Raw genomic sequence first — 24,895 nt, 5'->3', positions numbered from 1 at the left:
AAAGAAGCGGAGTCCCCCAGAAGGACTCAGAAATCTTTTCAAAGATTGACTAAGAAGGGGCCGGAGCAACAGCAAACCAGGGAAGGTGTCTGACTTGCAATGTGGCCTCCCCAGGTTCCATCTCCAACATCCCATATGGTCCCCAAAATACAGCAAGGAGGGGACCGGAGTGATAGCTCAGCGGAAGGGCTTTTGCCTTGCACACAGCTACCGAGGACGGACTTGGGTTTGATCCCTGGTGTCCCATATGGTCCCCCAAGTCAGGAGCAATCGATTTCTGAGCGCATAGCCAGGAGTAACCCCTGAGCGTCACCGGGTGTTGTTCAAAAACCAAAAAATAAATAAAATAAAAAAATAGGGGCCGGGCGGTGGCGCTAAAGGTAAGGTGCCTGCCTTACCTGCACTAGCCTAGGACGGACCGCGGTTCGATCCCCCGGCGTCCCATATGGTCCCCCAAGCCAGGAGTGACTTCTGAGTGCATAGCCAGGAGTAACCCCTGAGCGTCACCGGGTGTGGCCCAAAAACAAAAAAAAAAAAAAAAAATAGGGGCCGGAGCAGTGGTGCTAGAGGTAAGGCGTCTGTCTTGCAAGCACAATCCTAAGACGGACCGCGATTCAATCCCCAGGTGTCCCATATGGTCCCCCCAAGCCAGGAGTGATTTCTGAGCACATAGCCAGGAGTAACCCCTGAGCGTCAACAGGTGTGGCCCAAAAAACAAACAAACAAAAAAAACCAGCAAGGAGTAACTCCCAAGTGCTGAGCCAAGAGTAACCCTTGAGCATCACCAGGTTTGGACTCCTTATACCCTCAAAAAGACTGATTGAAAAAAGGTGGTAAAATAAAGATAAAAGGGGTGGGGGCAAACCAAAAAAAAAAGGTGATGCTGGAACACTCATAAGTGCAGGATTGATCTCTAGGGTCTTGCTAGGGGACCACAGGGCCTCTTCACATTGCCACGTGGGCACTTCGGCTCCAGGACAAAAGTGTAGGAACATCCTTTTCCTCTCTGCTTCTTGCCGTCATCTGCCCTGTTATCTGTAGCTCCAACACAGAAGCAAGCAACCCTGAAAAGTAGGTTCCTGGAAGGTCCTGCGAGATGCAGGGAGTCCTCGAGAGTTCAGCACAGCATCAGCTCCCAGGACAGGGGATCAGAGGTGGTAGCCATAGGACATCAGGGAGGATCCATACCTTGAATGTGGCAGCCCCAGGTCCCACCCCTGCACCACCAGGAGTGATTCCTGAACGCAGAGCTAGGAGTAACCATTGAGCATCACCAGGTGTGGTCCAAAACCCAGACAGAAAATGGGATGCAGCCTCACCTTGGGACACATCTCTGTCCCCTTCATGATAAGGTTGCGAGCTACTTGCAGCTTCCCCGTGACCTCCTCCAGGCGGGCTGATGCGATCCAGGCTGGTGGGTGATGAGGGTTCGTTTCCCGAACAGACTTGAGGAGCAGCCGTGCTTTCTTGATGTCACTAAGAGGCAGCAGAAGCATAGGTCAGGACACCTCCCTGCAAACCCTTTCTGGGTCCAACCCGGAAAGAAGGCACCCTTGCAAAAACAGGGCGAGCAAACTGCCTACCATGATGTCCAAGTGACAAGACCAACTCAAAACTAAACTGCTGCACAGAACTGAACCGTGCAAGCCCTGGAACTAGCACTGAAGCCTGGTCTTGAGGAAATAAGCCACTGGGACCAGAGAATTGGCATAGCAGGTAGGGTTCTGGCTTTGCAAGCAGCCATTGCATTTCCTTGCCCAAGTCAGCAAGCCATGAGCATGCCAGCTAGGGCCCAGAAAGTGAAAACAAATAAACAGGGCCAGAGAGATAGCACAGTGGTAAGGCATTTGCCTTGCATATGGCCAACCCTGGACGAACCTGGGTTTGATTCCCAGCATCCCCAAACCTGCCAGGAGCAGATTTCTGAGCACAGAAAAGAGTAACTCCTGAGTGCTGTTGGGTGTGGCCCAAAAACAAACAAAAACACAAAACAATAAAGAACAGGGGCTAGAGAGATAGCATGAAGGTGGGGTGTTTGTCTTGCATGCAGAAGGACAGTGGTTCAAATCCCAGCATCCCATATGGTCCTCCGTGCCTGCCAGGGGCGATTTCTGAGCACAGAGCCAGGAGTAACCCCTGAGCGATGCTGAATGTGACCCAAATAAAAAAAGGAAGAAAGAACAGGGGCCAGAGTGGTGGCGCAAGTGGTAAGGCATCTGCCCTGCCCATGCTAGCCTAGGATGAACCTCGGTTCAATTCCCTGGCATCCATATGGTCCCCCAAGCCAGGAGCAATTTCTGAGCTCATAGCCAGGAGTGGCCTCTGAGCATCACTGGGTATGGCCAAAAAACCAAAAAATAATTAAATAAATAAATAAATAAATAAAATAAAGAACAAACAAATAAACCCCAAAGTGAGATCACACTGTATCTCAGAGAGTATCCGGGTTCATCCTGACTTCAGAGTCTCAAAGAAAATGCGCCCACACTGGTATCCCGACTCTACTGGCTCAAGCACTTACTTGATGTCCCCACCATGAGTTGGGATCATGGAGTTCAAATCTGTCAGGTAGCCTTTGGGGTCAACCACAGTCTGTCCACTCACTGAGTCAGAAACCTGCATGAGAAAGACCAGTCAAGTAAGTGGATTGGTCACAAGAAGACCAGTCAGGTGGGAGGACAGGACACAGGAAGGTCATCAGGTAGGTGGATGGAACACAGAAACCAGTCAGTAGGAGGATGGGACACAGGAAGACCCAATCAGGTGGGAAGATGGGAAACAAGGCCAATCAAGTGAGTGGACTGGGATACAGGAAGACCAAATAGGTGGGAGGATAGACCATAGAAAGATCAACAGGTGGGTTGATGGAAGAAAATGATCATATCTAGCACATTCTCAGGCCCCTTTCCAACCCCAACCTGTCCATGTGGAAACTGCAGAAAAGTCCAGCTCCAAAATTAGTGATCACGAACTTCCTTCCACACTGTATAACCAAAATGTAAATAAAAATGAGGGGCTGGAAAGATAACACAGCGGTAGGGCGTTTGCCTTGCACACAAAACTGTCCAGGATGGATGGTGGTTCAAATCCTGGCCCGTCGGGTCTCCTGAACCTACCAGGAACAATTTCTAAGCACAGAGTAAGGAGTAACCCAAGCACTGCCGGTGTGACCAAAAATCTATAAAAATGAAAGCAAGCAAGTTGCAGGAGACAAGCCTAAGTGAATAGAAGGACATTAAGGAAGAACGAAAGCCAGCAATAACCAAGTTTACTTTGGTGCACAACTCATCAATTTAAATCCCCAGCACCACAAATGTGGTCCTGAAGCCCTAGTCGAGTGATTCCAGAGCAGAGTCAAAAGTAAATCCTGCACAGGCTCTCGGCGAAAAAATTTCACTGGGACCACACTCAGGGATTGGACAATCTAGTATGCCTGAAGACCAGAGTTGGTCTTATGCCAGAAAACTTCAGGGGTAAGGTTTCCTTGTATTTAGGCCAACGCTTTTCCTTTCCATTTCTCCCATATTTTGCTGTGCCTATGCAAACAACAACTGCCACTCTTACACCGTTTTTACTGTATTTTTTTTTTTTTTTTTTTTTTTTTTGGTTTTTGGATCACACCCGGCAGTGCTCAGGGGTTACTCCTGGCTGTCTGCTGAGAAATAGCTCCTGGCAGGCACCAGGGACCATATGGGACACCGGGATTCGAACCAACCACCTTTGGTCCTGGACCGGCTGCTTGCAAGGCAAACGCCGCTGTGCTATCTCTCCGGTCCCCAATTAATGTATTTTTTAAGTCTTATCCTTTAAAAAAAAAAAAAAAAAGAAGAGTTAATAAACTTTCTGTTGTGCTTTAATGAGTTCATTGGTGATTCAATAATTTTTTTTTTTTTTTGGTTTTTGGGTCACACCCGGCAGTGCTCAGGGGTTACTCCTGGCTCCATGCTCAGAAATTGCTCCTGGCAGGCACGGGGGACCATATGGGACGCCGGGATTTGAACCGATGACCTTCTGCATGAAAGGCAAACGCCTTACCTCCATGCTATCTCTCCGGCCCCTGATTCAATAATTTTTAAAAATATACTTGCTACTGAACTTTTTCTTCTTTCCTTTGTCTTCCATCTCTTTAGTTTTTCTTTTAATTTTCTATTTTTTTAAATCATGTTGCTTTTGGTCTTCCTAAAACATATGAATTATGATCATTTATGTCAACGAGGTGATGGATTTTCTTTAAGTAAATTTAAAAATAAATCATTTAAAAAAAGAAGTAAATCCTACACAGTCCAAATAGGCTCAACCCTTCCCCCAGCAAAGACTTACTGCAACTAATTTTCTTTGGATATGCATATCATGGGCAGGTAATCAAACAACTCTCCAGATGTCTTAAAATGACCATCATCAAAGAAAAAGGCATAAGTAAACAAAAGGAAAAATAAAATAAAACATCTCTAAAGAGCTAAGAGATAACATACAGGCAGGTTCCTCATTTGCATGTAGCTGACCTGGGTTCCATGCCCAACACTGCATATGGTGCCCTGTGCACTACCAGGAGTCACTTCTGAACAGGGAACCAAGAGTCAGCCCTGAGCACTGCCAATGTCGTCCCAAAACCAATACAGAAGAAAACTATCAGGGGCCAGATTTACAACACAGCAGCTGAAGTGCTTGCTTCCTTTGCATGTAACTAACCTGGGTTCAATTGCTGGCACCCTTTATAATCAATCCCTAGAGCCTGCCAGGAGTAAACCCTGAGACCACTGGGTGATGATTCCAAAACTAAAATGATCAAAAACGGGGCCAGAGAGATAGCATGGAGGTAAAACGACCCAAGTGGAAAATGGAGCAATAGCATAGCAGATAGGGTGTTTACCAGGCCCGTGGCTGACCCAGGCTTGCTTCCGAGCATCCCATATGGTCCCATGAGCTGCCAGGAGTACTTTATGAGTGCAGAGCCAGGAGGAACCTCTGAGCACCTCCAAGTATGGCCCAAAAACAAAAATAATGGTGCCAGAGTGATAGCATAGCACTAGGGCTTTTGATTGGAACTAACCCGGGTTCAATCCTTGGCATCCCATATGGTCCCCTGAGCCTGCCAGGAGCAATTTCTGAGCTCAGAGCCAGGAGTAACCTGAGTGCCCACTGGGTGTGGCACAAAAACAATAGATAGATTAGATAGGTAGATAGATAAATAATAGATAGATAGATAGATAGGTAGGTAGGTAGGTAGGTAGGTAGGTAGGAAGGTAGGTAGGTAGGTAGGTAGATAGATGATAGATAGATAGATAGATAGATAGATAGATAGATAGATAGACAGACAGACAGACAGACAGACAGACAGACCCAAGTAAAATATGAAAATATGGTGCCAGAGAGAGATCACAGCATGTAAGGTGCAGGATGGGTATACTAGAAGGTGTTTGTCTTGCACACAGATGACCCAGGTTCAATCGGGCATCCATTATGGTCTCCCAAGTACTGCCAGGATTGGTTCCTGAGTGCAGAGCCAGGAGTTTCCCCTGAGCTCCACAGCTCCACGAGGTCTGGATCCAAAACAAAAAAAAGAAAAGAACCTCACACACTTAATGAATACACAGCTCAGTGGCATGATTCAAGTCTCACCTGACTCAGCCTCATATCCATCAAGGTGTTCCTTGCCTGGCCAATCTTCCGCATGTCCAGCTCCCCTGTGCCGGGTGTCATGAGTCCGGGTGTCATCCCACCCGGGTAGGGAGTGTTCAGTCCACCTGGGTAAGGTGTGTTGAGACCACCAAATTGCTGGGGGGGAGGGAAAAAGGCCACTCAGGTCTCTTGATAGAAAGAAGAGCCTCCCTCATCTTCCAAATTCTGTGCTATAAGAATGCTTGACACAGTTGGAGCCACAGCACAATGGGTAAGGTGTTCACCTTGCACATGGCCAGCCCAAGTTTGATCACCAGCATTCCTGAGCACCGCCAGGAGTGATTTCCGAGCACAGAGCCAGGAGTAACTTCTGAGCAGTGCTGGTTGTGGCCCCAAGACTAAAACATAAAAGCCTGGGGCCTGGAGAGATAGCACAGCGGCGTTTGCCTTGCAAGCAGCCGATCCAGGACCAAAGGTGGTCCCCCGTGCCTGCCAGGAAATATTTCTGAGCAGACAGCCAGGAGTGACCCAAAAAAACAAAACAAACAAACCAAAAAAAAAAAAACCCATAAAAGCCTGACGCATGCCCATCTGCCAACCCACAAGATCTCCACATGTCCATACACCCCACAAAACCCCACCATCACCCTACCCACACCCACATCTCATGCCACACACACACACACACACACACACACACACACACACACAGAGCTCATCTCCATCTCAGACCATCCATATGCCACCCCACACAAGCCCAAAACCCCACATATCCATACCCACACCCACACCCACACCAGGCCACACCCATACCCACACTGGCAAGCCTCCCACCAATACCCGCCTTCCCAGCCCATCCAGACCACGCCTTCCTTTTCCTCTCAAGCACTCACAGTCTGCCGGGGGTCAACAGAAGTGTGGTTCTCTCCAGTCTGTAAATGTTTCGCAAAAAAACTGTCGGGAACAGGGGTGAGTTTCTCATAGCGTGGGCTCCGCTGACGCTTGTTCCTAGCGTCACCGACTTCAGGAATGCTCAGCCACTCTTCCTCTGTGACTTCTGCCAACTTCCTCTGGAAACACCCAGGCGCCAAACGTTTATGCTCTGGCAGAATTTCCCTCTCTGATCCTGAGACTCCAATAGTTTTGATACAAAAATGGTCATCTATTTCTTTTCCTTTTTTTTTTTTTTTTTTTAAGAGAGAGCACACCTGGAAATGCTCAGGAATCACTCCTGGCAGGCTTGGGGGTCAGGGGACCATATGGGATGCCGGGGATAGAATCCTTATCGGTTGAACCACTGAATGCAAGGCAAACAAATGCTCGACCCATCGTACTATCTTTCTGGCCTCTTTATTTGGTGGGGTTTTATTGTTTTTGTTCTTTTTTTTTTTTTTTTTGGTTTTTGGGCCACACCTGGCGATGCTCTTGGGTTACTCCTGGCTGTCTGCTCAGAAATAGCTCCTGGCAGGCCCGGAGAGATAGCACAGCGGCGTTTGCCTTGCAAGCAGCCGATCCAGGACCAAAGGTGGTTGGTTCGAATCCCGGTGTCCCATGTGGTCCCCCGTGCCTGCCAGGAGCTATTTCTGAGCAGACAGCCAGGAGTAACCCCTGAGCACCGCCGGGTGTGACCTAAAAACCAAAAAAAAAAAAAAAAAATAGCTCCTGGCAGGCACGGGGACCATATGGGACACCGGGATTCGAACCAACCACCTTTGGTCCTGAATCGGCTGCTTGCAAGGCAAATGCCGCTGTGCTATCTCTCCAGGGCCGTTTTGGTTCTTTTTTAGTTTTTGGGCCACACCGGTCACATTCAGGGGTTACTCCTGGCTATGCACTCAGAAATTGCTCCTGGCTTGGGAGACCATATGGGACACTGGGGGATCGAACCGCAGTCCATTGTGCATCAATCGCATGCAAGGCAAATGCCCTACCGCTGCACCATCGATCTGGCCCTCTTTATTTGGAGGGGTTGGCCACACTCTGTTGTGCTTAGGGCTTACAGTTGGCTCTGCACTGCAGGGACCACTCCTAGTGAGTCTCAAGGTACTATATGAAATGTTGGGATTAAACCCGGGTCAAACTGTACAGAAGGCAAGCAACTTGCCTACTATTTCTGGCCCAGCACCTGTGTCTTGAAGGAAAAACATTTTGTTTGGGGCTGGAGAGAGGGCACAGAGGTGGGGCATTTGCCTTGCATGCAGAAGGATGGTGGTTCGCATCCCGGCATCCCATATGGTTCCCCGAGCCTGCCAGAAGTGATTTCTGAGCGTAGAAGCCAGGAGTAACCCCTGAGCGCTGCTGGGTGTGACCCAAAAAACAAACAAACGAACAAAAAACATTTCGTTCAATCTGCTCTTCTTCATTCAACATAAATGGTTCCATCAAAGCTGAGCAGACAGGGGCTAGAATGATAAAACAGCAGCAGGGAGGGTGCTTGACTTGCAAGAAGTTCTGAGACCCAGGTTTGATCCCTGGTACCCCAAATGTCCCTCAAGCCCACCAGGGGTGATCCCTGAGTATAGATCCAGGAGTTCTCCCTGAGCACAGCCAGACATGGCCCCAAAACTAAAAGAGAACCAAAAACAAAAAACAAAATAACAAAGCCTAGCAGATAATGCTCAGGAAACCTCACATATGTGTGAACTGGTTCCCAAAAAAGGGAGTGAGAGAAAGAGAGAACTAAAAAGAAGAGCAAGGGCTTTGAATGCAGGAGGTCTAGGTTCAAGTCCCAACCACAGGATCCCTTGAACATACAGCCAAGAACAGCCTCCTAAGTATTGTTTGGTGCAGCCCAAAATCTATAGAAGAAAAAAGGCCAAGCAATAGCACAGTGGGGAGGGAAGATTGCCTTGCACAAGACTGACCCAGATTTAATCCCCGGCATTCCATATAGTCCTGTAAGCCTGTCAGGAGTGATTTCTAAGCACAAAGCCAGGAGTAACCTGAGCACCACTGGGCATGGCCCAAAGACAAAAACAAAACAAAACAAACAAAAGTTAAAAGAGGGGGCCAGTTCAAAAAAGAAAAAAAAGGGGGGGTGGTGACCAGAGAGATAGCATGGAGGTAGGGCGTTTGCCTTGCATGCGAAAGAACACTGGTTCTAATCCCGGAATTCCCATATGGTCTCTCAAGCCTGCCAGGAGCGATTTCTGAGTGTAGAGCCAGGAGTAATCCCTGAGTGCTGCTGGGTGTGACACCCCTCACCAGCCCCCAAAAAAAAAGTTAAAAGAAAGCTCGTTCATTTGGGTCAAAGGATTAGTACAACAGGTAAGGCGTTTGCCTTGTAAGCCGCAAACCTAGGTTTAATTTCTGGTATCACATATGTTCCCCCAAGCCCACCAGGAATGAGTACAGGAACAGAAGTGAGCCCTGAGCACCACTGGGGGTGTCCTAAAACCAAAACAAAAATAAAAAGCTTTTTGTTTCACCTTTCCCTGGTGGGGGTGGGGATGGGTTCTTACACAGAAGTCTAAGCAGACACACTAGGGCAGGTGCTGTCTTCCATGACCTACATCGAATGGAGAGCTAAGCTACTGAGGCTAAAGCTACTAAGGAAACTGGGTGTCATTCAATTATTTACTTTGAGATCTGAGAACTGCTGTTGGATTTTAGGGCGTTCCATACGGTATTTCTCAATTTCTTCTTTCTCCCTCTGCTCCCTGCCAAGTAAAAATACGTAAGCATTAGAAATACCAGATGTCCAACCTGAAAGTCTTTTTCTTTTTTTAAATATCTCTTAAATCACCAAAAAGGGGGCCGGAGAGATAGCACAGCGGTTGGGGGTTTGCTTTGACATAGCCAAACTGGGACGGACCCCGGTTTGATCCCTGGCATCCCAAATGGTCCCCTGTGCCTGTCAGGAGTGATTCCTGAGTGCAGAGCCAGGAATAACCCCTGAGTGCCACCAGGTGTATCCACTCCCCGAGGAAAAAAAAAAAAAAAAACAATTCCAGAATCAGAAGCTAAGTCAAATACATTCAATTACAACAATACATACTCACAAATGTAACACAACTGTTAGCCCAATAAAATGTGGGTAAGTTTATTAAATATAAACTAGTTTACTCTGCACTGGACAGATGCTCAAAAGCCCTGAACAGGTGTGGTCCCCCACCCCCGCCTCCCCCCAAAAAAAAGAGCAACAGAAAACTGAGACAAATTATTGATCGAGGTAAGCCTGGACCATAGGCAATGGGAATCTAAATATCAAACTCAAAATAGGAAACTCAAGGCTGCTGATAGGAAAACACATGCAAGCAGAGTTCTCAGGAACTTGGGTCCAAGGGACTCCTTTCATCAAGCCTGGACCCTGCTTCTGCCCTCTACAACTACCATTGACAGGACACGAAGAGCGTACCCCAAGAGGACAAATGCCACATAATTGTCCAGGCCCTTTTGCCAAGACTCCTCTCACAAAACAACAATGTCATGAGCCAGTTGCCAAGATCTGGGGCCACCATCAAAGTTGGAAACGACTAGTGTGCTGGGCCAGACTTTGGCTCAAGACACCCTGGGAAGCCCAGCTGGGAGGCATATGGGCCAAGAGGAGGAATGGCAGACCCAGTACAGGCGCACGCCCAGTGGCACTGCTCTCCCCAACGCCTGGCTGGTCAGTCACCCGAAGTGGACACCCACACTCCTCAGTTGGACAGTTCCCAGAGAGGGTCAGTCCAATGTGCAGCCACTGTGAGCCCCTTCTATGAAGGACAATGGAGCTTTTATTTTCTTTTTTGGAGAGGGGGGCCGTGTAAGCAGTGCTCAGGGGACCATATGGAATGCTGGGGATTAAACTCAAGTCAGCCACATGCAAAACAAATACCCTCCCTGCTGTGCTATCTCTCTAGCCACAATGATATCAGAGCTCTGAACTGCTGTTTCCATGCCTAGACCTGAATGCTGCTCTCCAGTGGCCTGGCTCTGACATGCAACCACACAACAGCTGGGTCCTGGCACATGCAGTTGTGGGCAGGTCCCACACGCTCCATGGTTCCATGTCTCTTTCACCACATCACAACAAAACTGGATGAACCCAACAAGAAGGTAATTGCAGAATTAAATATTAATTATAAAGTCTACAGGTAATGACTTTGTTTTACCTTCTCTCTTTTCGTCTCTCGTCCATCCTTTTATCCAGGGCTGCATAGATGGCATCTGCTTCCTCGTCATCTTTCTCATAAGGGCCACTGGAGAAGAGGCTTCCAGCATAGCCGTTGAACTGAAAACCAAAGCACACACTTAGAAAGGCTGTTTCCCCTCCAACATCATGCCCAGAAACAAGAATACCTCTGGCAGTACATGCCTGTTAACCAACCTTCCCAACTGGAAAATCCCCACTGGTCAGAGATGGGGCTCAGAAGCAGAGTTTATATTTGGTACATATCAGGTCCCCAAAGAACAGAAATAAATAAATAAATAAATAAATAAATAAATAAATAAATAAATAAATAAAAGGGGCCAGAGTGATCACACAGTGGTTGGGAATTTGCCTTGCACGCAGCTGACCTAGGACTAATGGTGATTTGAATCCCAGCATCCCATATGGTCCCCAGAGCCTGCCAGGGGCAATTTCTCAGCACAGAGCCAGGAGTGACCCCTGAGCGCCACCGGGTGTGACCCAAACACAAATAAACCAAGGGGGTTAAAAAAAAAAAAAAAAAAAAAAATATATATATATATATAGGCCCGGCATCCCATATTGTCCCCTGAGCCTGCCAGGAGCGATTTCTGAGCATAGAGCCAGGAGTAACCCCTGAGCGTGCCAGTGTGAACCAAAAACCAATATATATATAACATATATAAATATATATATATATATATATATATATTTATATATATAAAGGGTCCAGGGCAGATGAGAACACAGAGTTATCCAAACTGGGGGGGGTGGCACTAAGGAGATGACAATATTTTTTTTTTTGGTTGTTGGGCCACACCCAGCGGTGCTCAGGGGTTACTCCTGGCTATCTGCTCAGAAATAGCTCCTGACAGGCATGGGGGACCATATGGGATGCCGGGGTTCGAACCAACCACCTTAGGTCCTGAATTGGCTGTTTGCAAGGCAAACACCACTGTGCTATCTCTCCAGCCCCGTGGAGACGACAATATTTAGCGATCTGGATTCTGGACCAGAAACAAGCCTCAAATAGGAAAAAGGAGAGAATCCAAACAAGAGTTACAGGTCAGCAGCCCTGTGTAGTGAGATTCAGAGATTCTTCGAGACTCAGAAAGGCTGAGGAGGGCCAGAGCAATAGCACAGTGGGAAGGGCATTTGCCTTGTACATGGCTGACCCAGGTTCAATCCCCGGCATCCCATATGGTCCCCCAAGCCCGCCAGGAGTGTTTTCTGAGTGCAGAGCTCAAGTAACCCCTGAGCACTGCTGGGTGTGGCCCAAAAACAAAATATAAAAGGGGGGTATGTGGAGAGAAGAAACAAAAAATAAAAGGGGGGCCCGGAGAGATAGCACAGCGGCGTTTGCCTTGCAAGCAGCCGATCCAGGACCAAAGGTGGTTGGTTCGAATCCCGGTGTCCCATATGGTCCCCCGTGCCTGCCAGGAGCTATTTCTGAGCAGACAGCCAGGAGTAACCTCTGAGCACCGCCGGGTGTGGCTCAAAAACAAAAATAAATAAATAAATAAATAAATAAATAAATAAATAAATAAATAAATAAATAAATAAATAAAAGGGGGTATGTGGGTATGCTCACAAAAAATACCTGTAGAATGTTCACTTTATGAGGTGTGTTTGGGCCACATCCAGCAATGCTCAAGACTTACTCCTTATGCTCACGGATAACTCCTGGAGGTACTCACGGGACAATATGAGGGGCCAGGGAATCAAACATGGGTTAGCTGGGGCAAGACAAACACACTAACTGCTGTACTATTGGTAGGCCAGGCCCTAATTCCCATTTTTTTATTGTTCCCATTAAATATAAATTCTACAATCTTTGGTTTTGGGGCCACACCAAGCAGTGCTCAGGGCTGACTGCTGGCTCTGTGCTCCAAACCCAACTGGCTTCATGCAAGGCAAGTGCCCTACCCTCTGTATTGTCTCTCCAACCCCTACGATTAGTTTTGTTTTTTTTTTTTTCATTATATGTGGGAAAAAGTCTATACCAATATTTCTTTTTTTGTTTGTTTGTTTTGTTTTTTTGGGCCACACCCGGCGTTGCTCAGGGGTTACTCCTGGCTGTCTGCTCAGAAATAGCTCCTGGCAGGCACGGGATATCAAATGGGACACCGGGATTCGAACCAACCACCTTTGGTCCTGGATCGGCTGCTTGCAAGGCAAACACCGCTGTGCTATCTTTCCGGGCCCTACCAATATTTCTTAAGGAAAATTTCATTCTTCAAAGAAGTGGATCAAACACTCCTGAAATTCATTTGGAACAATAAACACCCACAAATAGAACTAGAGCAACCCTTGGGAAAAGGGGGCATCATTTTCCCCAACTTTAAATTGTATTACAAAGCTACAGTCATTAAAACAGCATGGTACTAGAATAAAGACAGACCCTCAGATCAGTGGAATAGACTTGACTATTCAGAGAATGTTTTCCAGACATACAATCAATTAATCTTTGATATGGGGGCAAGAAACGCATAATGGAGCAAGGAAAGCATCTTCAACAAGTGGTACTGGCACAACTGGTCAGCTACTTGCAAAAAAGCAAACTCAGGGGCCGGAGAGGTGGCACAAGTAGTAGGGCATTTGCCTTGTACATGCTAACCTAGGACAGATTGCAGTTCGATCCCCCAGCGTCCCATATGGTCCCCCAAGCCAGGAGTGATTTCTGAGTGCATAGCCAGGAATAACCCCTGAGTGTCACTGGGTGTGCCCTCCCCCCAAAAAAAAAGATCTAACACCGTGCATAAAGATCAAATCTAAATGGATTAAAGACCTTAACATCAGACCCAAAACCATAAGATATATAGAACAATACATAAGTAAAACACTCCACAACTTTGAGACTAAAGGCATCTTCAAGGAGGAAACTGCACTCTCCAAACAAGTGGAACAGAGATAAACAGATGGGAATATATCAAGCTGAGAAGCTTCTGTACATCAAAGCAAATAGTTCCTAGGATACAAAACCCACCCACAGAACGGGAGAAACTATTCACTCAATACCCATCAGACCAGGGGTTAACATTGAAAATATACAAGGTACTGACAGAACTTAACAAGAATAAAACATCTAATCCTATCAAAAAATGAGGAGATTGGGCCCAGAGAGATAGCATAGCGGCGTTTGCCTTGCAAACAGCTGATCTAGAACCAAAGGTGGTTGGTTCGAATCCCGGTGTCCCATATGGTCCCCCGTGCCTGCCAGGAGCTATTTCTGAGCAGACAGCCAGGAGTAACCCCTGAGTACCGTCGGGTGTGGCCCAAAAAAACAAAAACAAAAACAAAAAAAATGGGGAGAAAGAGGCTGGAGAGATAGCATGGAGGTAGGGTGTTTGCCTTGCATGCAGAAGGACGGTGGTTCAAATCCCAGCATCCCATATGGTCCCCTGAGCCTGCCAGGAGCGATTTCTGAGCATAGAGCCAGGAGTAACCCCTGAGCGCTGCCAGGTGTGATCCAAAAAGGAAAAAAAAAAATGGGGAGAAGAAATGAACAGACAGGGCCGGAGAGATAGCATGGAGGTAAGGCATTTGCCTTTCATGCAGGAGGTCATCGGTTCGAATCCCGGCGCCCCATATGGTCCCCCGTGCCTGCCAGGAGCAATTTCTGAGCCTGGAGCCAGGAATAACCCCTGAGCACTGCCGGGTGTGACCCAAAAAAAAAAAAAAAAAAAAGAAATGAACAGACAGTTCCTCAAAGAAGAAATACAAATAGCCAAAAGACACATGAAAAAATGCTCCACATCACTAATCATCAGGGAAACACAAATTAAAGCAACAATTATCTCACGCCACAGAGACTGGCACACATCACAAAGAACAAGAACAGTAAGTGCTGGTGGGGATGTGGGGAGAAAGGAACTCTCATTCATTGCTGATGAGAATGCCATCAAGTCCAGCCTTTATGAAAAACAATATGGAGATTCCTCAAAAAACTGGAAACTGAGCTCCCATATGAGCCAGCTATACCACTTCTAGGGATATACCCTAGAACACAAAAACACAATAAAAGTCCCTTCCTCGCACCTATATTCATTACAGCACTATTTACAATAGCCAGACTCTAGAAACAACTGAGATGCCCTTCAACAGATGAATGGCTAAAGAAACTGCGATACATATACAAATGGAATATTATGCAGTCGTCAGGAGAGATGAAGTCATGAAATCTTTCTATATGTGAATGAATGGACAGGGAAACCATTAAGCTGAGTGAAATAAGCCAGAGGGAAAGAGAGGGACACAAAATAATCTCACTGATCTATGGGCTTTAAGAAAAATAAAAGACATTATTGTTATAATCCCCAGAGATGAAGGCTCGAAGGACCAGCTCACGATATGAATGAAGCTTACCATGAAGAGTGGTGAGTAGAAGAATAACTACACTAACAACCACCATGACAATATTAATGAGGAGAAATAGAATGCCTGTCTCGAATACAGGCAGGAGGTGGGGAGGAAGGAGATGGGGGCATTGGTAATGGGACTGTTGCCCTGATAAAGGTAGGTATTCTTTGTATGACTGAAATCCAACTACAATCATGTTTGTAATCACGGTGTTTACAAAAAAAAGAAATTGGGGCCGGGAAGGTGGCGCTAGAGGTAAGGTGTCTGCCTTACAAGCGCTAGCCAAGGAACGGACCGCGGTTCGATCCCCCGGCGTCCCATATGGTCCCCCCAAGCCAGGGGCGATTTCTGAGCACATAGCCAGGAGTAACCCCTGAGCGTCAAACGGGTGTGGCCCAAAAACCAAAAAAAAAAAAAAAAAGAAATTAAGAAAAAAAATTCAGTTGACCAAAGACCAATTGATACCTAAAGCAGAAGCAAGCAAACAATATCCCCCATCCTACTTGATGAATTTTGACAATTCGCAACTGGCCAGAGGCTGGAGAAGAATCTATACAGTGAGAAGGCGCATGCCTTGCACTCAAAGACCAGCAATTCCATCCCTGATGCCCTAAAGAGCTCCCAGGGCCAGAACTGACCCCTGAGCACAGATGAGCCAAGTCTGCAGGACCACCAGACCTTCCTCCCTAAAGCCAAGTGTCAGGAAGCAAAGACCAAGATAGCACCTGAGGACCTAACTCAAAAGACACAGAGGTGTGCATCCATCCCCTCTCTGCCTTCCCTTCCGCTTCCCAGGCACACAAGCCACTGGGAGCATCAGCTCCTCGCTGCCCGGGAAACAGGCACCTCATCGTAGTTGGTGTCATTGAGGTCCTCGTCGTCATCGTCGGCAGCCTGGCTTTTCTTCATCTGGTCCCCCACCGTCCTCTTGCCTGGAGGTGCATGGCGATCATCCACGGGATCATTGGCATCCCTTGCAGGCCCAATGTCCGAGCGAGTGGTGAAGCCGGTGGCTCTGCAGGGAACCCAAAAGGTGGCCGGTTACCTGGGGGAGCCCAGGCCAGAGACTTTGCTCCAAGGTGCAGCCCCTGATCCTGACCCCTGGGGCCCCCCACTAGCAAGACCTTGCTGGGGACAGCAGCATCGACTTCTGGTGTGGCTGGTTTGGGGTTGGGGACCTTGTGTCTGTGCTGTCCCCCAACCTGGGAGCCACCAGAGTCTCTAGGTCAGTGGAGACGCCCCCAGATTGTGCCTCGACTCCCACCCTGACACCCCGGGATGCAGAATCTGTTCTGGGCCCTCCTGGGCCCCATGCAAGCGCCCAGAGCCCACCGGCCTGCTCACCCCCGGCCCAGCCCCGGCACGTAGCCGAGAGGCGCGGGCATGCCCAGGAACGGCTTCTTTTTCTTGTTCATGGTGCCCAGGACGCGACGACAGAGGCGGCGGCCCTGACAGCAGACACAGACCAAGGAACGTAGCGACAGGAGGGACCGTGGGAAACCGCGCAGCCCGGTGACCCGGAAGCAGAATACAAGCCCCGCCCCGAACCCGACTCCGGGCGGAAGTTCTGTCTAGTGCGTCACTTCCGCCAGCCTCCGACGTTCCGTTCCACGGGCGGGGCTCCCGCCGCTACAACGTCGCGGTGGTAGGGGCAGAAATGGAGTGGCGGTGAGCGACCCGGAAGCAGAATCCAAAACCCCACCCCTGCTCAATTTCGGGCGGAAGTTCCGCCGACGCCATTTCCGCCCGTTTCAGAGCCCCCCCACGGGGCGGGGCCTGGAGCTTGCTAACGCCTTTCTGGGTTTTGACTTGCCTAAGCCCTGCCTGAGCCCGGCATCCCTTGCTCTCCCCGTGTCCCCCCTCATCCTGCAGGGCAGAACCCCGAATTCTCTGCCGATCTGAGCTTGACTAGGGTGGACCTTGCTAAGTCAGGCCCCCAGGTCCACCGATCCTCCCTTGAGAGTCGCCCGGCCTAAAACTTCTCTCGCTGCACCCCGAAGCGCGCGTGGCTTTGGCGCAGCTTTGCGGGATGCATGCATGCACCGCAGGCCGAGGCCGTATGCATTCTGCCCGTTGTCCCCCCCACATGTGTGCAATGGGGCTCGCCCTAGCTCTGGGCCCTGGGCCCTGCCTTGGCAGCCACTCCAGAGCATCCATCCCCCAATAATCTATCCGGCCACCCCCAATGAGAGGGAAATATTTATTTTATTTTATTTTATTTTATTTTGGGGATTTGGGGTCACACCCGGTGGCTTTCAGGAGTTATTCCTGTCTCTGTGCTCAGAAGTCGCGCCTGGCAGGCTGGGGGGGAACCATATGGGATGCTGGGGATCGAACCTGTGTCAACAGAATGCAAACCAAACACCCTACCGCTGTGCTATCGAGAGGGAAATAAAACACCTGGCCAGGTGCAGGAGAAAAGAGGCGTGTGTGGTCGAACTCCACTTGCACACGCGCGTGCAGGGCGGGAGGTGGGGCACCTGCGTGACCTGGTCCCCACGAGCCCCGCTTTGCCCTGGGGGTCCTCCTCCCCACATGTAGCAGAAGAGAAGCCCAGCCTGGCGCTGCTGGTGGTCCACATAGGACTCTTCCCCCTTAGGCTCGAACCTTCGCCCTCCACGTCCCTGCCTGCCACAGACTAGGTCTCCCAGCCCGGCTGTGCAAAGAGAGGGGAGGTCTGGGTTGTGCGGAAGGGAGCAAGCGCCGGGGTGAGCATGGTTGGGGAGGGGACACAACCCTGGAAGCCAGGATCCCAAAATCCCAGGAGCCCAGGAACCCAGGAACTCAGGAGCCCAGGAACCCAAGAGCCCAGGAGCGCAGGAACCCAGGAACCCAGGATCCCAGGAACCCAGGAACCCAGGAGCCCAAGAGCCCAGAAACCCAGGAACCCAGGAACCCAGGAGCCCAGGAGCCCACGATCGATTTGGGGTGGCCAGGAGGGAAAACGATCGATCGCGGGCACGGGGTGGCACAGTGGGAGGCCGGGAAGGGCGGCACAGGTGGATGCACTCCTTGCAAACAGGTACCGCAGGTGCCAGGCTCGGGCGGAGGCTCCCCCGAGCCGCGCCCAAGCGCACTGACGCCCCTTGCTTGCCCCACGCCCTTGGCACGCGCAAACCCCGCGCGCCGCCGACTCCGCTCCGAGTGCCCGCCACGCGCGGGCAGGGGCTCAGCTGGCTCGGCTGGGGCTGGGGCTGGGCGGCAGGTGCCTGGCCACTTGCCACGCAGGGGCCACCCACCCGGGGCGAGGGGCACGGCGGTGGCCGGGCACGGTGGGCGAGGGGCGTGCGTGCGCGCGGGGCCCATGTTCACCGAGCTGAGGACCAAGCTGAGCCCCACGCGGGGCCGCCCCGCCACGGTGCGCGCGGGTTTCGGGGAGCGCCGCGATGTGGACGGTGAGTGGGGGCCCGAGCCTTGCTGCGGGTAGCTTGGGGACCTTAGGAGGACCGAGCGGCAGAGACGGGGGTCCCCGATGTCTTTGTCCTGGTGTCCCCGCCTGCCTCTGCCTGCCTGTCCGCCCGAGCGCGCGCGCGCTGGCCCTGCTCTGGGCAGGGCTGGGCTGGGCACCACGCTGCTGCGGCAGGATTTTGCCCTCCCTGGCTCCCGCAGTGGACCTGGGAACCCGCCGGGCCAGCCAGCGCCCCTGTGCGCCCCGCCCTGCTTCTTGCTGGAATTGTCGGGGACCAGGCAGAGAAGGACAGGACCTTGCCGCCCCTCCCTTTGCTTGCCAAGCCGGTGACAGGTGCATTCTTGGGCTGTGCCTGGTTCTCGGGTGGGGGTGTGTGTGCAGGCCAGAATCCAAATACTCTTGTCCCACCCACCCCACCACGCTGGCTGACTTCCTGCGCCTGGACCTGGCTCTGCAAGCTTGGAGCTTGGAGGAGGGTCCGTGTTGACTCAGAGGACTTATGTGGGGGGACAGGTCATCACCCCTGAGGCGTCCTGATAACGAGGTCTGACTGGGAATGTAGGGGCTGAGTGCACTGGGACGGTGTCCCATGCCATTCCTGGGAGTGGAGGGAAGCAAAGTCCCTGATCTGTTTTCCCCTCACCTCAGTCGTCCTTCCCTGCTGTGGGTTCAGGACCAGCCTACTCTCCCACTCTGTTCGCAGTGATTCCCCAAAAAGGGAAAAGCAAGTTTCAGTAGGTGCATTGCACTTGGCTTAGGAAAGCAAGAGGTGTGATGGAGGTGCCACACCCCCATGGCGCCCAATCTAAGCACCCTATTGGCTGAATAGGACACTCCACCTGAACAGTCCTAGGGACCGAGAAGGGGAACCAGCTGTGAGTGTTTTCAGAGCTTGGTTTTTCTGAGTTTGGTTTTTTGGGACCACACCGTGTGATACTCATGGCTTCCTCCTGGCTCTGTGCCCAGGAAATTACTCCTGGCGGTGCTCAGGGGACCATATTGGGTGCTGTGGGTTGAACTCAGGTCAAGCACATGCAAGATAAGAGTCCTACCTGCTATACTATAGCGCCAGCCCCCACAGCTTCGTTTTGTTTGTTTAGGTGGTTGGTTTGGGTTTGCCATGCAGTGCCCGGAAGAGAACCTGGCCCTCAGTATCAAAGCATGTGATGTCCCCCCTAACTGCCTCTCTAGCCCCCCAGATCTCAGTATTGTGGGTGACACACAGCTCATGCACACATTGAGGTAGGGCAGATGCCACTGCAGATGACAAGTAGACAGGCATGCACAGGATTCCCTGCCCATGGGCTGCAGCCAAAGACCTCTGTGTGTTCAGCATAGGAAGGAGCTTGGGGGCCATGCTCAGCACACACAGCACTGCCCCCTATGAACTTAGGAAAATAAGAGGTATGATAGAGGTGCCACACCCCCATGGTGCCCACATCCCAATTGGGGAGAGAGTAGTCAGATTCTTTTTTGTTTGTTTTTGGGTTTTTGGGTTTTTTGGCCACACCCATTTGATGCTCAGGGGTTACTCCTGGCTAAGCGCTCAGAAATTGCCCCTGGCTTGGGGGGACCATATGGGATGCCAGGGGATAGAACCGCGGTCCTTCCTTGGCTAGCGCTTGCAAGGCAAAGACCTTACCTCTAGTGCCACCTCGCCAGCCCCGAGTAGTCAGATTCTTTCTCTTCCTCTTTGGTCTGGGGAATCCTGGTTCTTTTTGGGGGGGTCCACACCCCAAACCCTGAGTGGTGCGCAGGGGATACTTTTGCTGTGCACTCAGAAATTACTCCTGGCAGGCTCAGGGTATCCTATGGGATGCCAGAGATCAAACCCAGGTCTGTTGCATACAAGGCAAATGCCCTCTTCACTGTGCTATTGTTCTGGCCCAAGGGAGTCTCCTGATTCTTTTATTTATTTATTTATTTTAATTTAATTTATTTATTTAGGGTTTTGGGGCACACCTGGCAGTGCTCAGGGGTTACTCCTGGCTTTATGCTCAGAAATTGCTCCTAGCAGGCTCCTGGCACCATATGGGATGCCGGGATTCGAACTACCGTCTTTCTGCATGCAAGGCAGATGCCCTACCTCCATGCTATCTCTCCGGCCCCTATTATTTGGGGGAGATTTTTGGGCCACACTCCTGATGTGCTCAGAAATTGCTCCTGGCTTGGGGGACCATATGAGACGCCAGGGGATCTAGCTGCAGTCTGTCCTAGGCTAGCACACACGAAGCAGACGCCTTACCGCTTGTACCACCAATCCAGCCCCAAGGGATTCTTGATTCTTTCTGCCGTGGGTGCTTGGGAACCCCGTACTGAAGAACTCCCCTTGGTGGGTGGAGGCTGACTCACCACAGACAGGTCCCCTTATGATGCAGAGACCCCCTCATGCTCCACAGCCACAGCCCAGTTCAGCTTCAGCAGGACCCTCCTGGATCACACCATGTCAGCAGAGAGCACCCTCTGTCCACTGCCACGAGCTCCTGGCACCAGCTTCACGTGGCATGACTCCCGGAGCCAGAGAGCGGCTAGCAGCCACCCCATCAAACTCCTGCAGCAGCCCGGAGTTGAGGGCTCCCAGGTACCCCCCACAGCCTCTGTGACCCCGGCTCCCTGTCTTACCACCCCACCCCACCTGCCACCCCTCTCCCCACAGGGCCGGCTGTACCCTGACCACTATGGCCTGTACCACACAAGCCCCTCACTGGGCGGCCTCACCAGGCCCGTGGTCCTGTGGACGCAGCAGGATGTCTGCAAATGGCTCAAGAAGCACTGTCCTCACAACTACCTCGTCTACGTGGAGGCCTTCTCCCAGCACGCCATCACGGGTGCCACAGCGGGGCAGGCCACAGAACACCCCCTCACCCATCCTGGCGGGCCCCACTCTGTTATCTAGCATCTTTTGCATGACCTCACCTGTCCCTGCCTTACCTCATACCTGCAGCTATCTCTGAGCCTCTGTGTGTGTCTGTGTGTCTGTGTGTGTGTGTGTGTGTGTGTGTGTGTGCATGCCCCTGATGACACCAGAGGCTGACCCTGCTGCCCCCTGCCCTCCCTTGCAGGCCGAGCTCTGCTGCGGCTAAATGCAGAGAAGCTGCAGCGGATGGGGCTGGCGCAGGAGGCCCAGCGGCAGGAGGTGTTGCAGCAGGTCCTGCGCCTGCAAGTTCGGGAGGAGGGGCGGAGCCTGCAGCTGCTGAGCCAAGGTTGGTGCCCTGAAGGAGCTGAGGGATGGTAGAGGTAGGCAGGGTGACAAGAGGACCCTACCCCGCAACCTGCATGCGCCCCACTGTCTCACCTTCCCCCTTCCCGCAGCTTCCTTTGGAAACAGGGCCTAGCGCCTACCAGAAGCTCCAATCGCAGACCCCAGCACTGTGACGGGCATGTGGCAAGAACGAGGGGCCGGTTGCAACCTCCCAGGCCTGGACTTCGTGCCAACGCTCCCTCAACCCCCCCCCCCACTGGTGCACATGGTAACCCCAGAGCCAGATGGGACCCGGAGCTCCAAACTCACAGGGTGTCTAACCATGCTCCCTGTGGCCACCCAGCCTGCAAACCGTACACACCTTCACCCACCTCTCCCAAGACAGCGTCTGTCTGTCCACCGGCCCCTCATCCTCCCTCAGAAGGTGGGGAGCTGGCCCAGACTCCCCGTGGCCTCTGCCCACTCCTGAGCACCGCCCATCGCCAAATGTGTCCCCTTGTTATTTATGAACCCTTCCCCACACCCCCTGATTCATGGGACCAGGACCTAATGCAGTCCAGGTTTGGGGAACTTGGAGCTGCCAACACAGATCTGTTGCCTGCCCCAAGCCTTGGCTCCACCTACCATGTCCCTGAGCTGCAGCGGCCAGCAGAGCGAGTGGGGATCTTGGAAGTCCCGCTTGCGCTCTCAAACATCTCAGGACAGATAAGGCTGAGGCAGACCTCAGTGCCTGAGTGAGCAGCCGGGGGATGGGGGCTGGCTGTTCATGCAGAGCCAGACAACAGCCTGGTGCCCCCCATCATCCTCTGTGCCCCATGAACTGTTTGGTGTCTCCACTCGTGTTGTGCTGTTACGTAGAGCTGAGGCCTTTCCTGTCTCCGTCCCCCTCGTCTTGGTCCCGTCCCCAGACACCACCAGTCTCCTGAGTCTTTTTCCTTGTTTTGTGCTCACTTTTTTTTTTTATTATTATTTTCAAAAGAACCCAGAATTAAAAATAAACCTGATTCCTAAGTGCCCAGTGAGTACAGTGCCGGCTGGGGTTTAGCAGGGGTGCAGGGGTAGGAGCCAGCTCATGCTGCCACTTCCAGTCGTGGCCACCAGGGGGCAGCGGTGTTGCACTTGGGTTGGGGGGGTACGACCTGGATGGCAGCGCAAGGAAGGGGACCATTTGCTCCATCTCAGCGCCTCTGCCAGGAATATGGAACCACCGTGAAGAAATTGGGACCATTCCCTCATTTCTGTTCTGTCAGTCACAGCTGCAGACTTGCCACGTCTCACCACCTTGGTCCCACCAAGGCAGGTGGAGTTTCACCTGGCAGACAGAGGAGACACCACACTCCACCTTTTCCTCTCATGTGAACTGCAGATTTCTCAAGCCCACAGCCAAGGACTTCCACCAGCAGCAGTCAAAGTTCCCCTCTGGGATCAGGGATCAGGAACCACTATGGGCTCAGTTGTCAGGGACACATGGACCCATAGTCAAGGTACCCCAACAGATTCAGTGGACAGTGACCCCCATAAACTCAGTGATCAGACACCCCCATGGACTCAGTGAACAGGGACATATGAACTATAGACTATAGACTCCACAGTTAGGGAATCCCCATGGACTCAGTGGTCAGGGACCCCAATGGACTCAGTGGTCAAGGACCTCTAAGGACTTCGTGGTGGGATCCCCATGGACTCAGTGGACAGGGACCCCCCATGAACTCAGTGGTCAAGGACTCCAGTGGACTAGTAGGTAGGGACCCCCATGAACTTAGTGACAGGGACCCCCTGGACTTAGTGGTCAGGGACCCCTCATGGACTCATGAATTATGAACTCCAAACTTCCATGGACTCAGTGGTCAAGGACCCATTGGAATCATGGGCTATGAACTCCACAGCCAGGGTACCTCCATGGACTAAGTGGTCAAAGACCTCCATGGACTCAGTGGTCAGGGACCCCCATGGACTCAATGGTCAGGGACCCCCATGGACTCATGGTCTGTGGACTCCAAACCTCCATGGACTCAGTGGACAGGGGCCCCCATGGACTCACTGATTAAGGGCCCCCATGGACTCATGATCTATGAACTCCAAACCTCCATGGACTCAGTGGACAGGGACCCCCATGGACTCATGGACTATGAATTCCACAGCCAGGGTACCTCCATGGACTCAGTGGTCAAGGACCTTCATGGACTCAGTGGATAGGGACCCCCATGGACTCATGGTCTCTGGACTCCAAATCTCCATGGACTACAGTGGACAGGGACCTCCATGGATTAAGTGGTTAAGGAGGGACCGGAGAGATAGCATGGAAGTAAGGCATTTGCCTTTCATGCAGAAGGTCGGTGGTTCGAATCCCGGCATCCCATATGGTCCCCAGAGCCTGCCAGGAGCGATTTCTGAGCATAGAGCCAGGAGTAACCCCTGAGCGCTGCAGGGTGTGACCCAAAAACAAACAAACAAAAAAAAGTGGTCAAGGGTCCCCATGGACTCAGTGACAGAGATCCCCATGGACTTAGTTGTCAGGGACCCCCCCCCATGGACTCATGGACTATGGACTCCAAACCTCCATGGACTCAGTGGTCAAGGACCCCCCATAGACTCAGTGAACAAGGACTCCATTGACTCAGTGGACAGGGACTCCATGGAATCAGTGGTCAGGGACCCCCATGACTCAGTGGACAGGGACCCCCATGGACTCATGGATTATGGACTCCAAACCTCCATGTACTCAGTGGACTGGAATCTCCATGGACTCAGTGGTCAAGGACCTCCCTATGGACTCAGTGGATAAGGACCCCATGGACTCAGTAGACAAGGACCCCCATAAACTCAGTGGTCAAGGACTCCAATGGACTAGTGGACAGGGACCCCATGGGCTCAGTGACAGGGACTCCCCATTTACTCATGGACTATGGACTCTACAGCCAGGGTACCTCCATGGACTCAGTAGACAGGGACCTCCATGGACTCAGTGGTCAAGGACCTCCCATGGACTCAGTGGTCAAGGCCCTCCATGGAATCAGTGACAGGGACCCTCATGGACTTAGTGGTCAGGGATCCCCCATGGACTCATAGACTATGGACTCCAAACCTCCATGGACTCAGTGGTCAGGGACCCCCATGATCCAGTAGAAAGGGACCCCCACGGATTCAATAGTCAAGCCTGCCTCGTGGGCCCCAAGCCCCATGAGGTCCGGTA

General features: G+C 51.5%; 2 protein-coding genes across 4 annotated transcripts in view; one reads left to right on the top strand and one right to left on the bottom strand.

The window, feature by feature from the left end:
- PRPF6 (pre-mRNA processing factor 6) overlaps positions 1-16,617 on the bottom strand; it is a 30,679-nt gene extending 14,062 nt beyond the window's left edge. Inside the window, exons 1-8 of the mRNA XM_049777509.1 lie at positions 16,436-16,617; positions 15,938-16,106; positions 10,716-10,834; positions 9,200-9,278; positions 6,513-6,689; positions 5,620-5,775; positions 2,522-2,616; positions 1,320-1,476 (exon numbers count right to left, since the gene is read on the bottom strand). Coding sequence (XP_049633466.1) covers positions 1,320-1,476; positions 2,522-2,616; positions 5,620-5,775; positions 6,513-6,689; positions 9,200-9,278; positions 10,716-10,834; positions 15,938-16,106; positions 16,436-16,506 — 1,023 coding nt within the window. The 5' untranslated portion in view covers positions 16,507-16,617. The remainder of the gene's footprint in view (positions 1-1,319; positions 1,477-2,521; positions 2,617-5,619; positions 5,776-6,512; positions 6,690-9,199; positions 9,279-10,715; positions 10,835-15,937; positions 16,107-16,435) is intronic.
- Positions 16,618-18,247: 1,630 nt separating this feature from the next.
- On the top strand, positions 18,248-22,706 carry SAMD10 (sterile alpha motif domain containing 10). Of its 3 annotated transcripts, none has more exons than XM_049777283.1 (5): positions 18,248-18,486; positions 20,900-21,081; positions 21,157-21,328; positions 21,563-21,703; positions 21,813-21,948. In XM_049777283.1, the coding sequence occupies exons 1-5, from the start codon at positions 18,396-18,398 to the stop codon at positions 21,833-21,835; spliced, it is 609 nt and encodes a 202-aa protein (XP_049633240.1). In that variant the 5' UTR covers positions 18,248-18,395; the 3' UTR covers positions 21,836-21,948. The 3 variants fall into 3 exon arrangements, with proteins under 3 accessions (XP_049633240.1, XP_049633237.1, XP_049633239.1); XM_049777280.1 differs by having other exon boundaries at positions 18,250-18,486; positions 21,198-21,328; positions 21,813-22,706; XM_049777282.1 differs by lacking the exon at positions 18,248-18,486 and having other exon boundaries at positions 20,670-21,081; positions 21,198-21,328; positions 21,813-22,706.
- Positions 22,707-24,895: the final 2,189 nt, after the last annotated feature.

Source organism: Suncus etruscus, chromosome 7, assembly GCF_024139225.1.
Source record: "Suncus etruscus isolate mSunEtr1 chromosome 7, mSunEtr1.pri.cur, whole genome shotgun sequence".
In the NCBI taxonomy this organism is placed as follows: domain Eukaryota; kingdom Metazoa; phylum Chordata; class Mammalia; order Eulipotyphla; family Soricidae; genus Suncus; species Suncus etruscus.
This window is presented reverse-complemented; position numbering and strand designations above follow the sequence as displayed.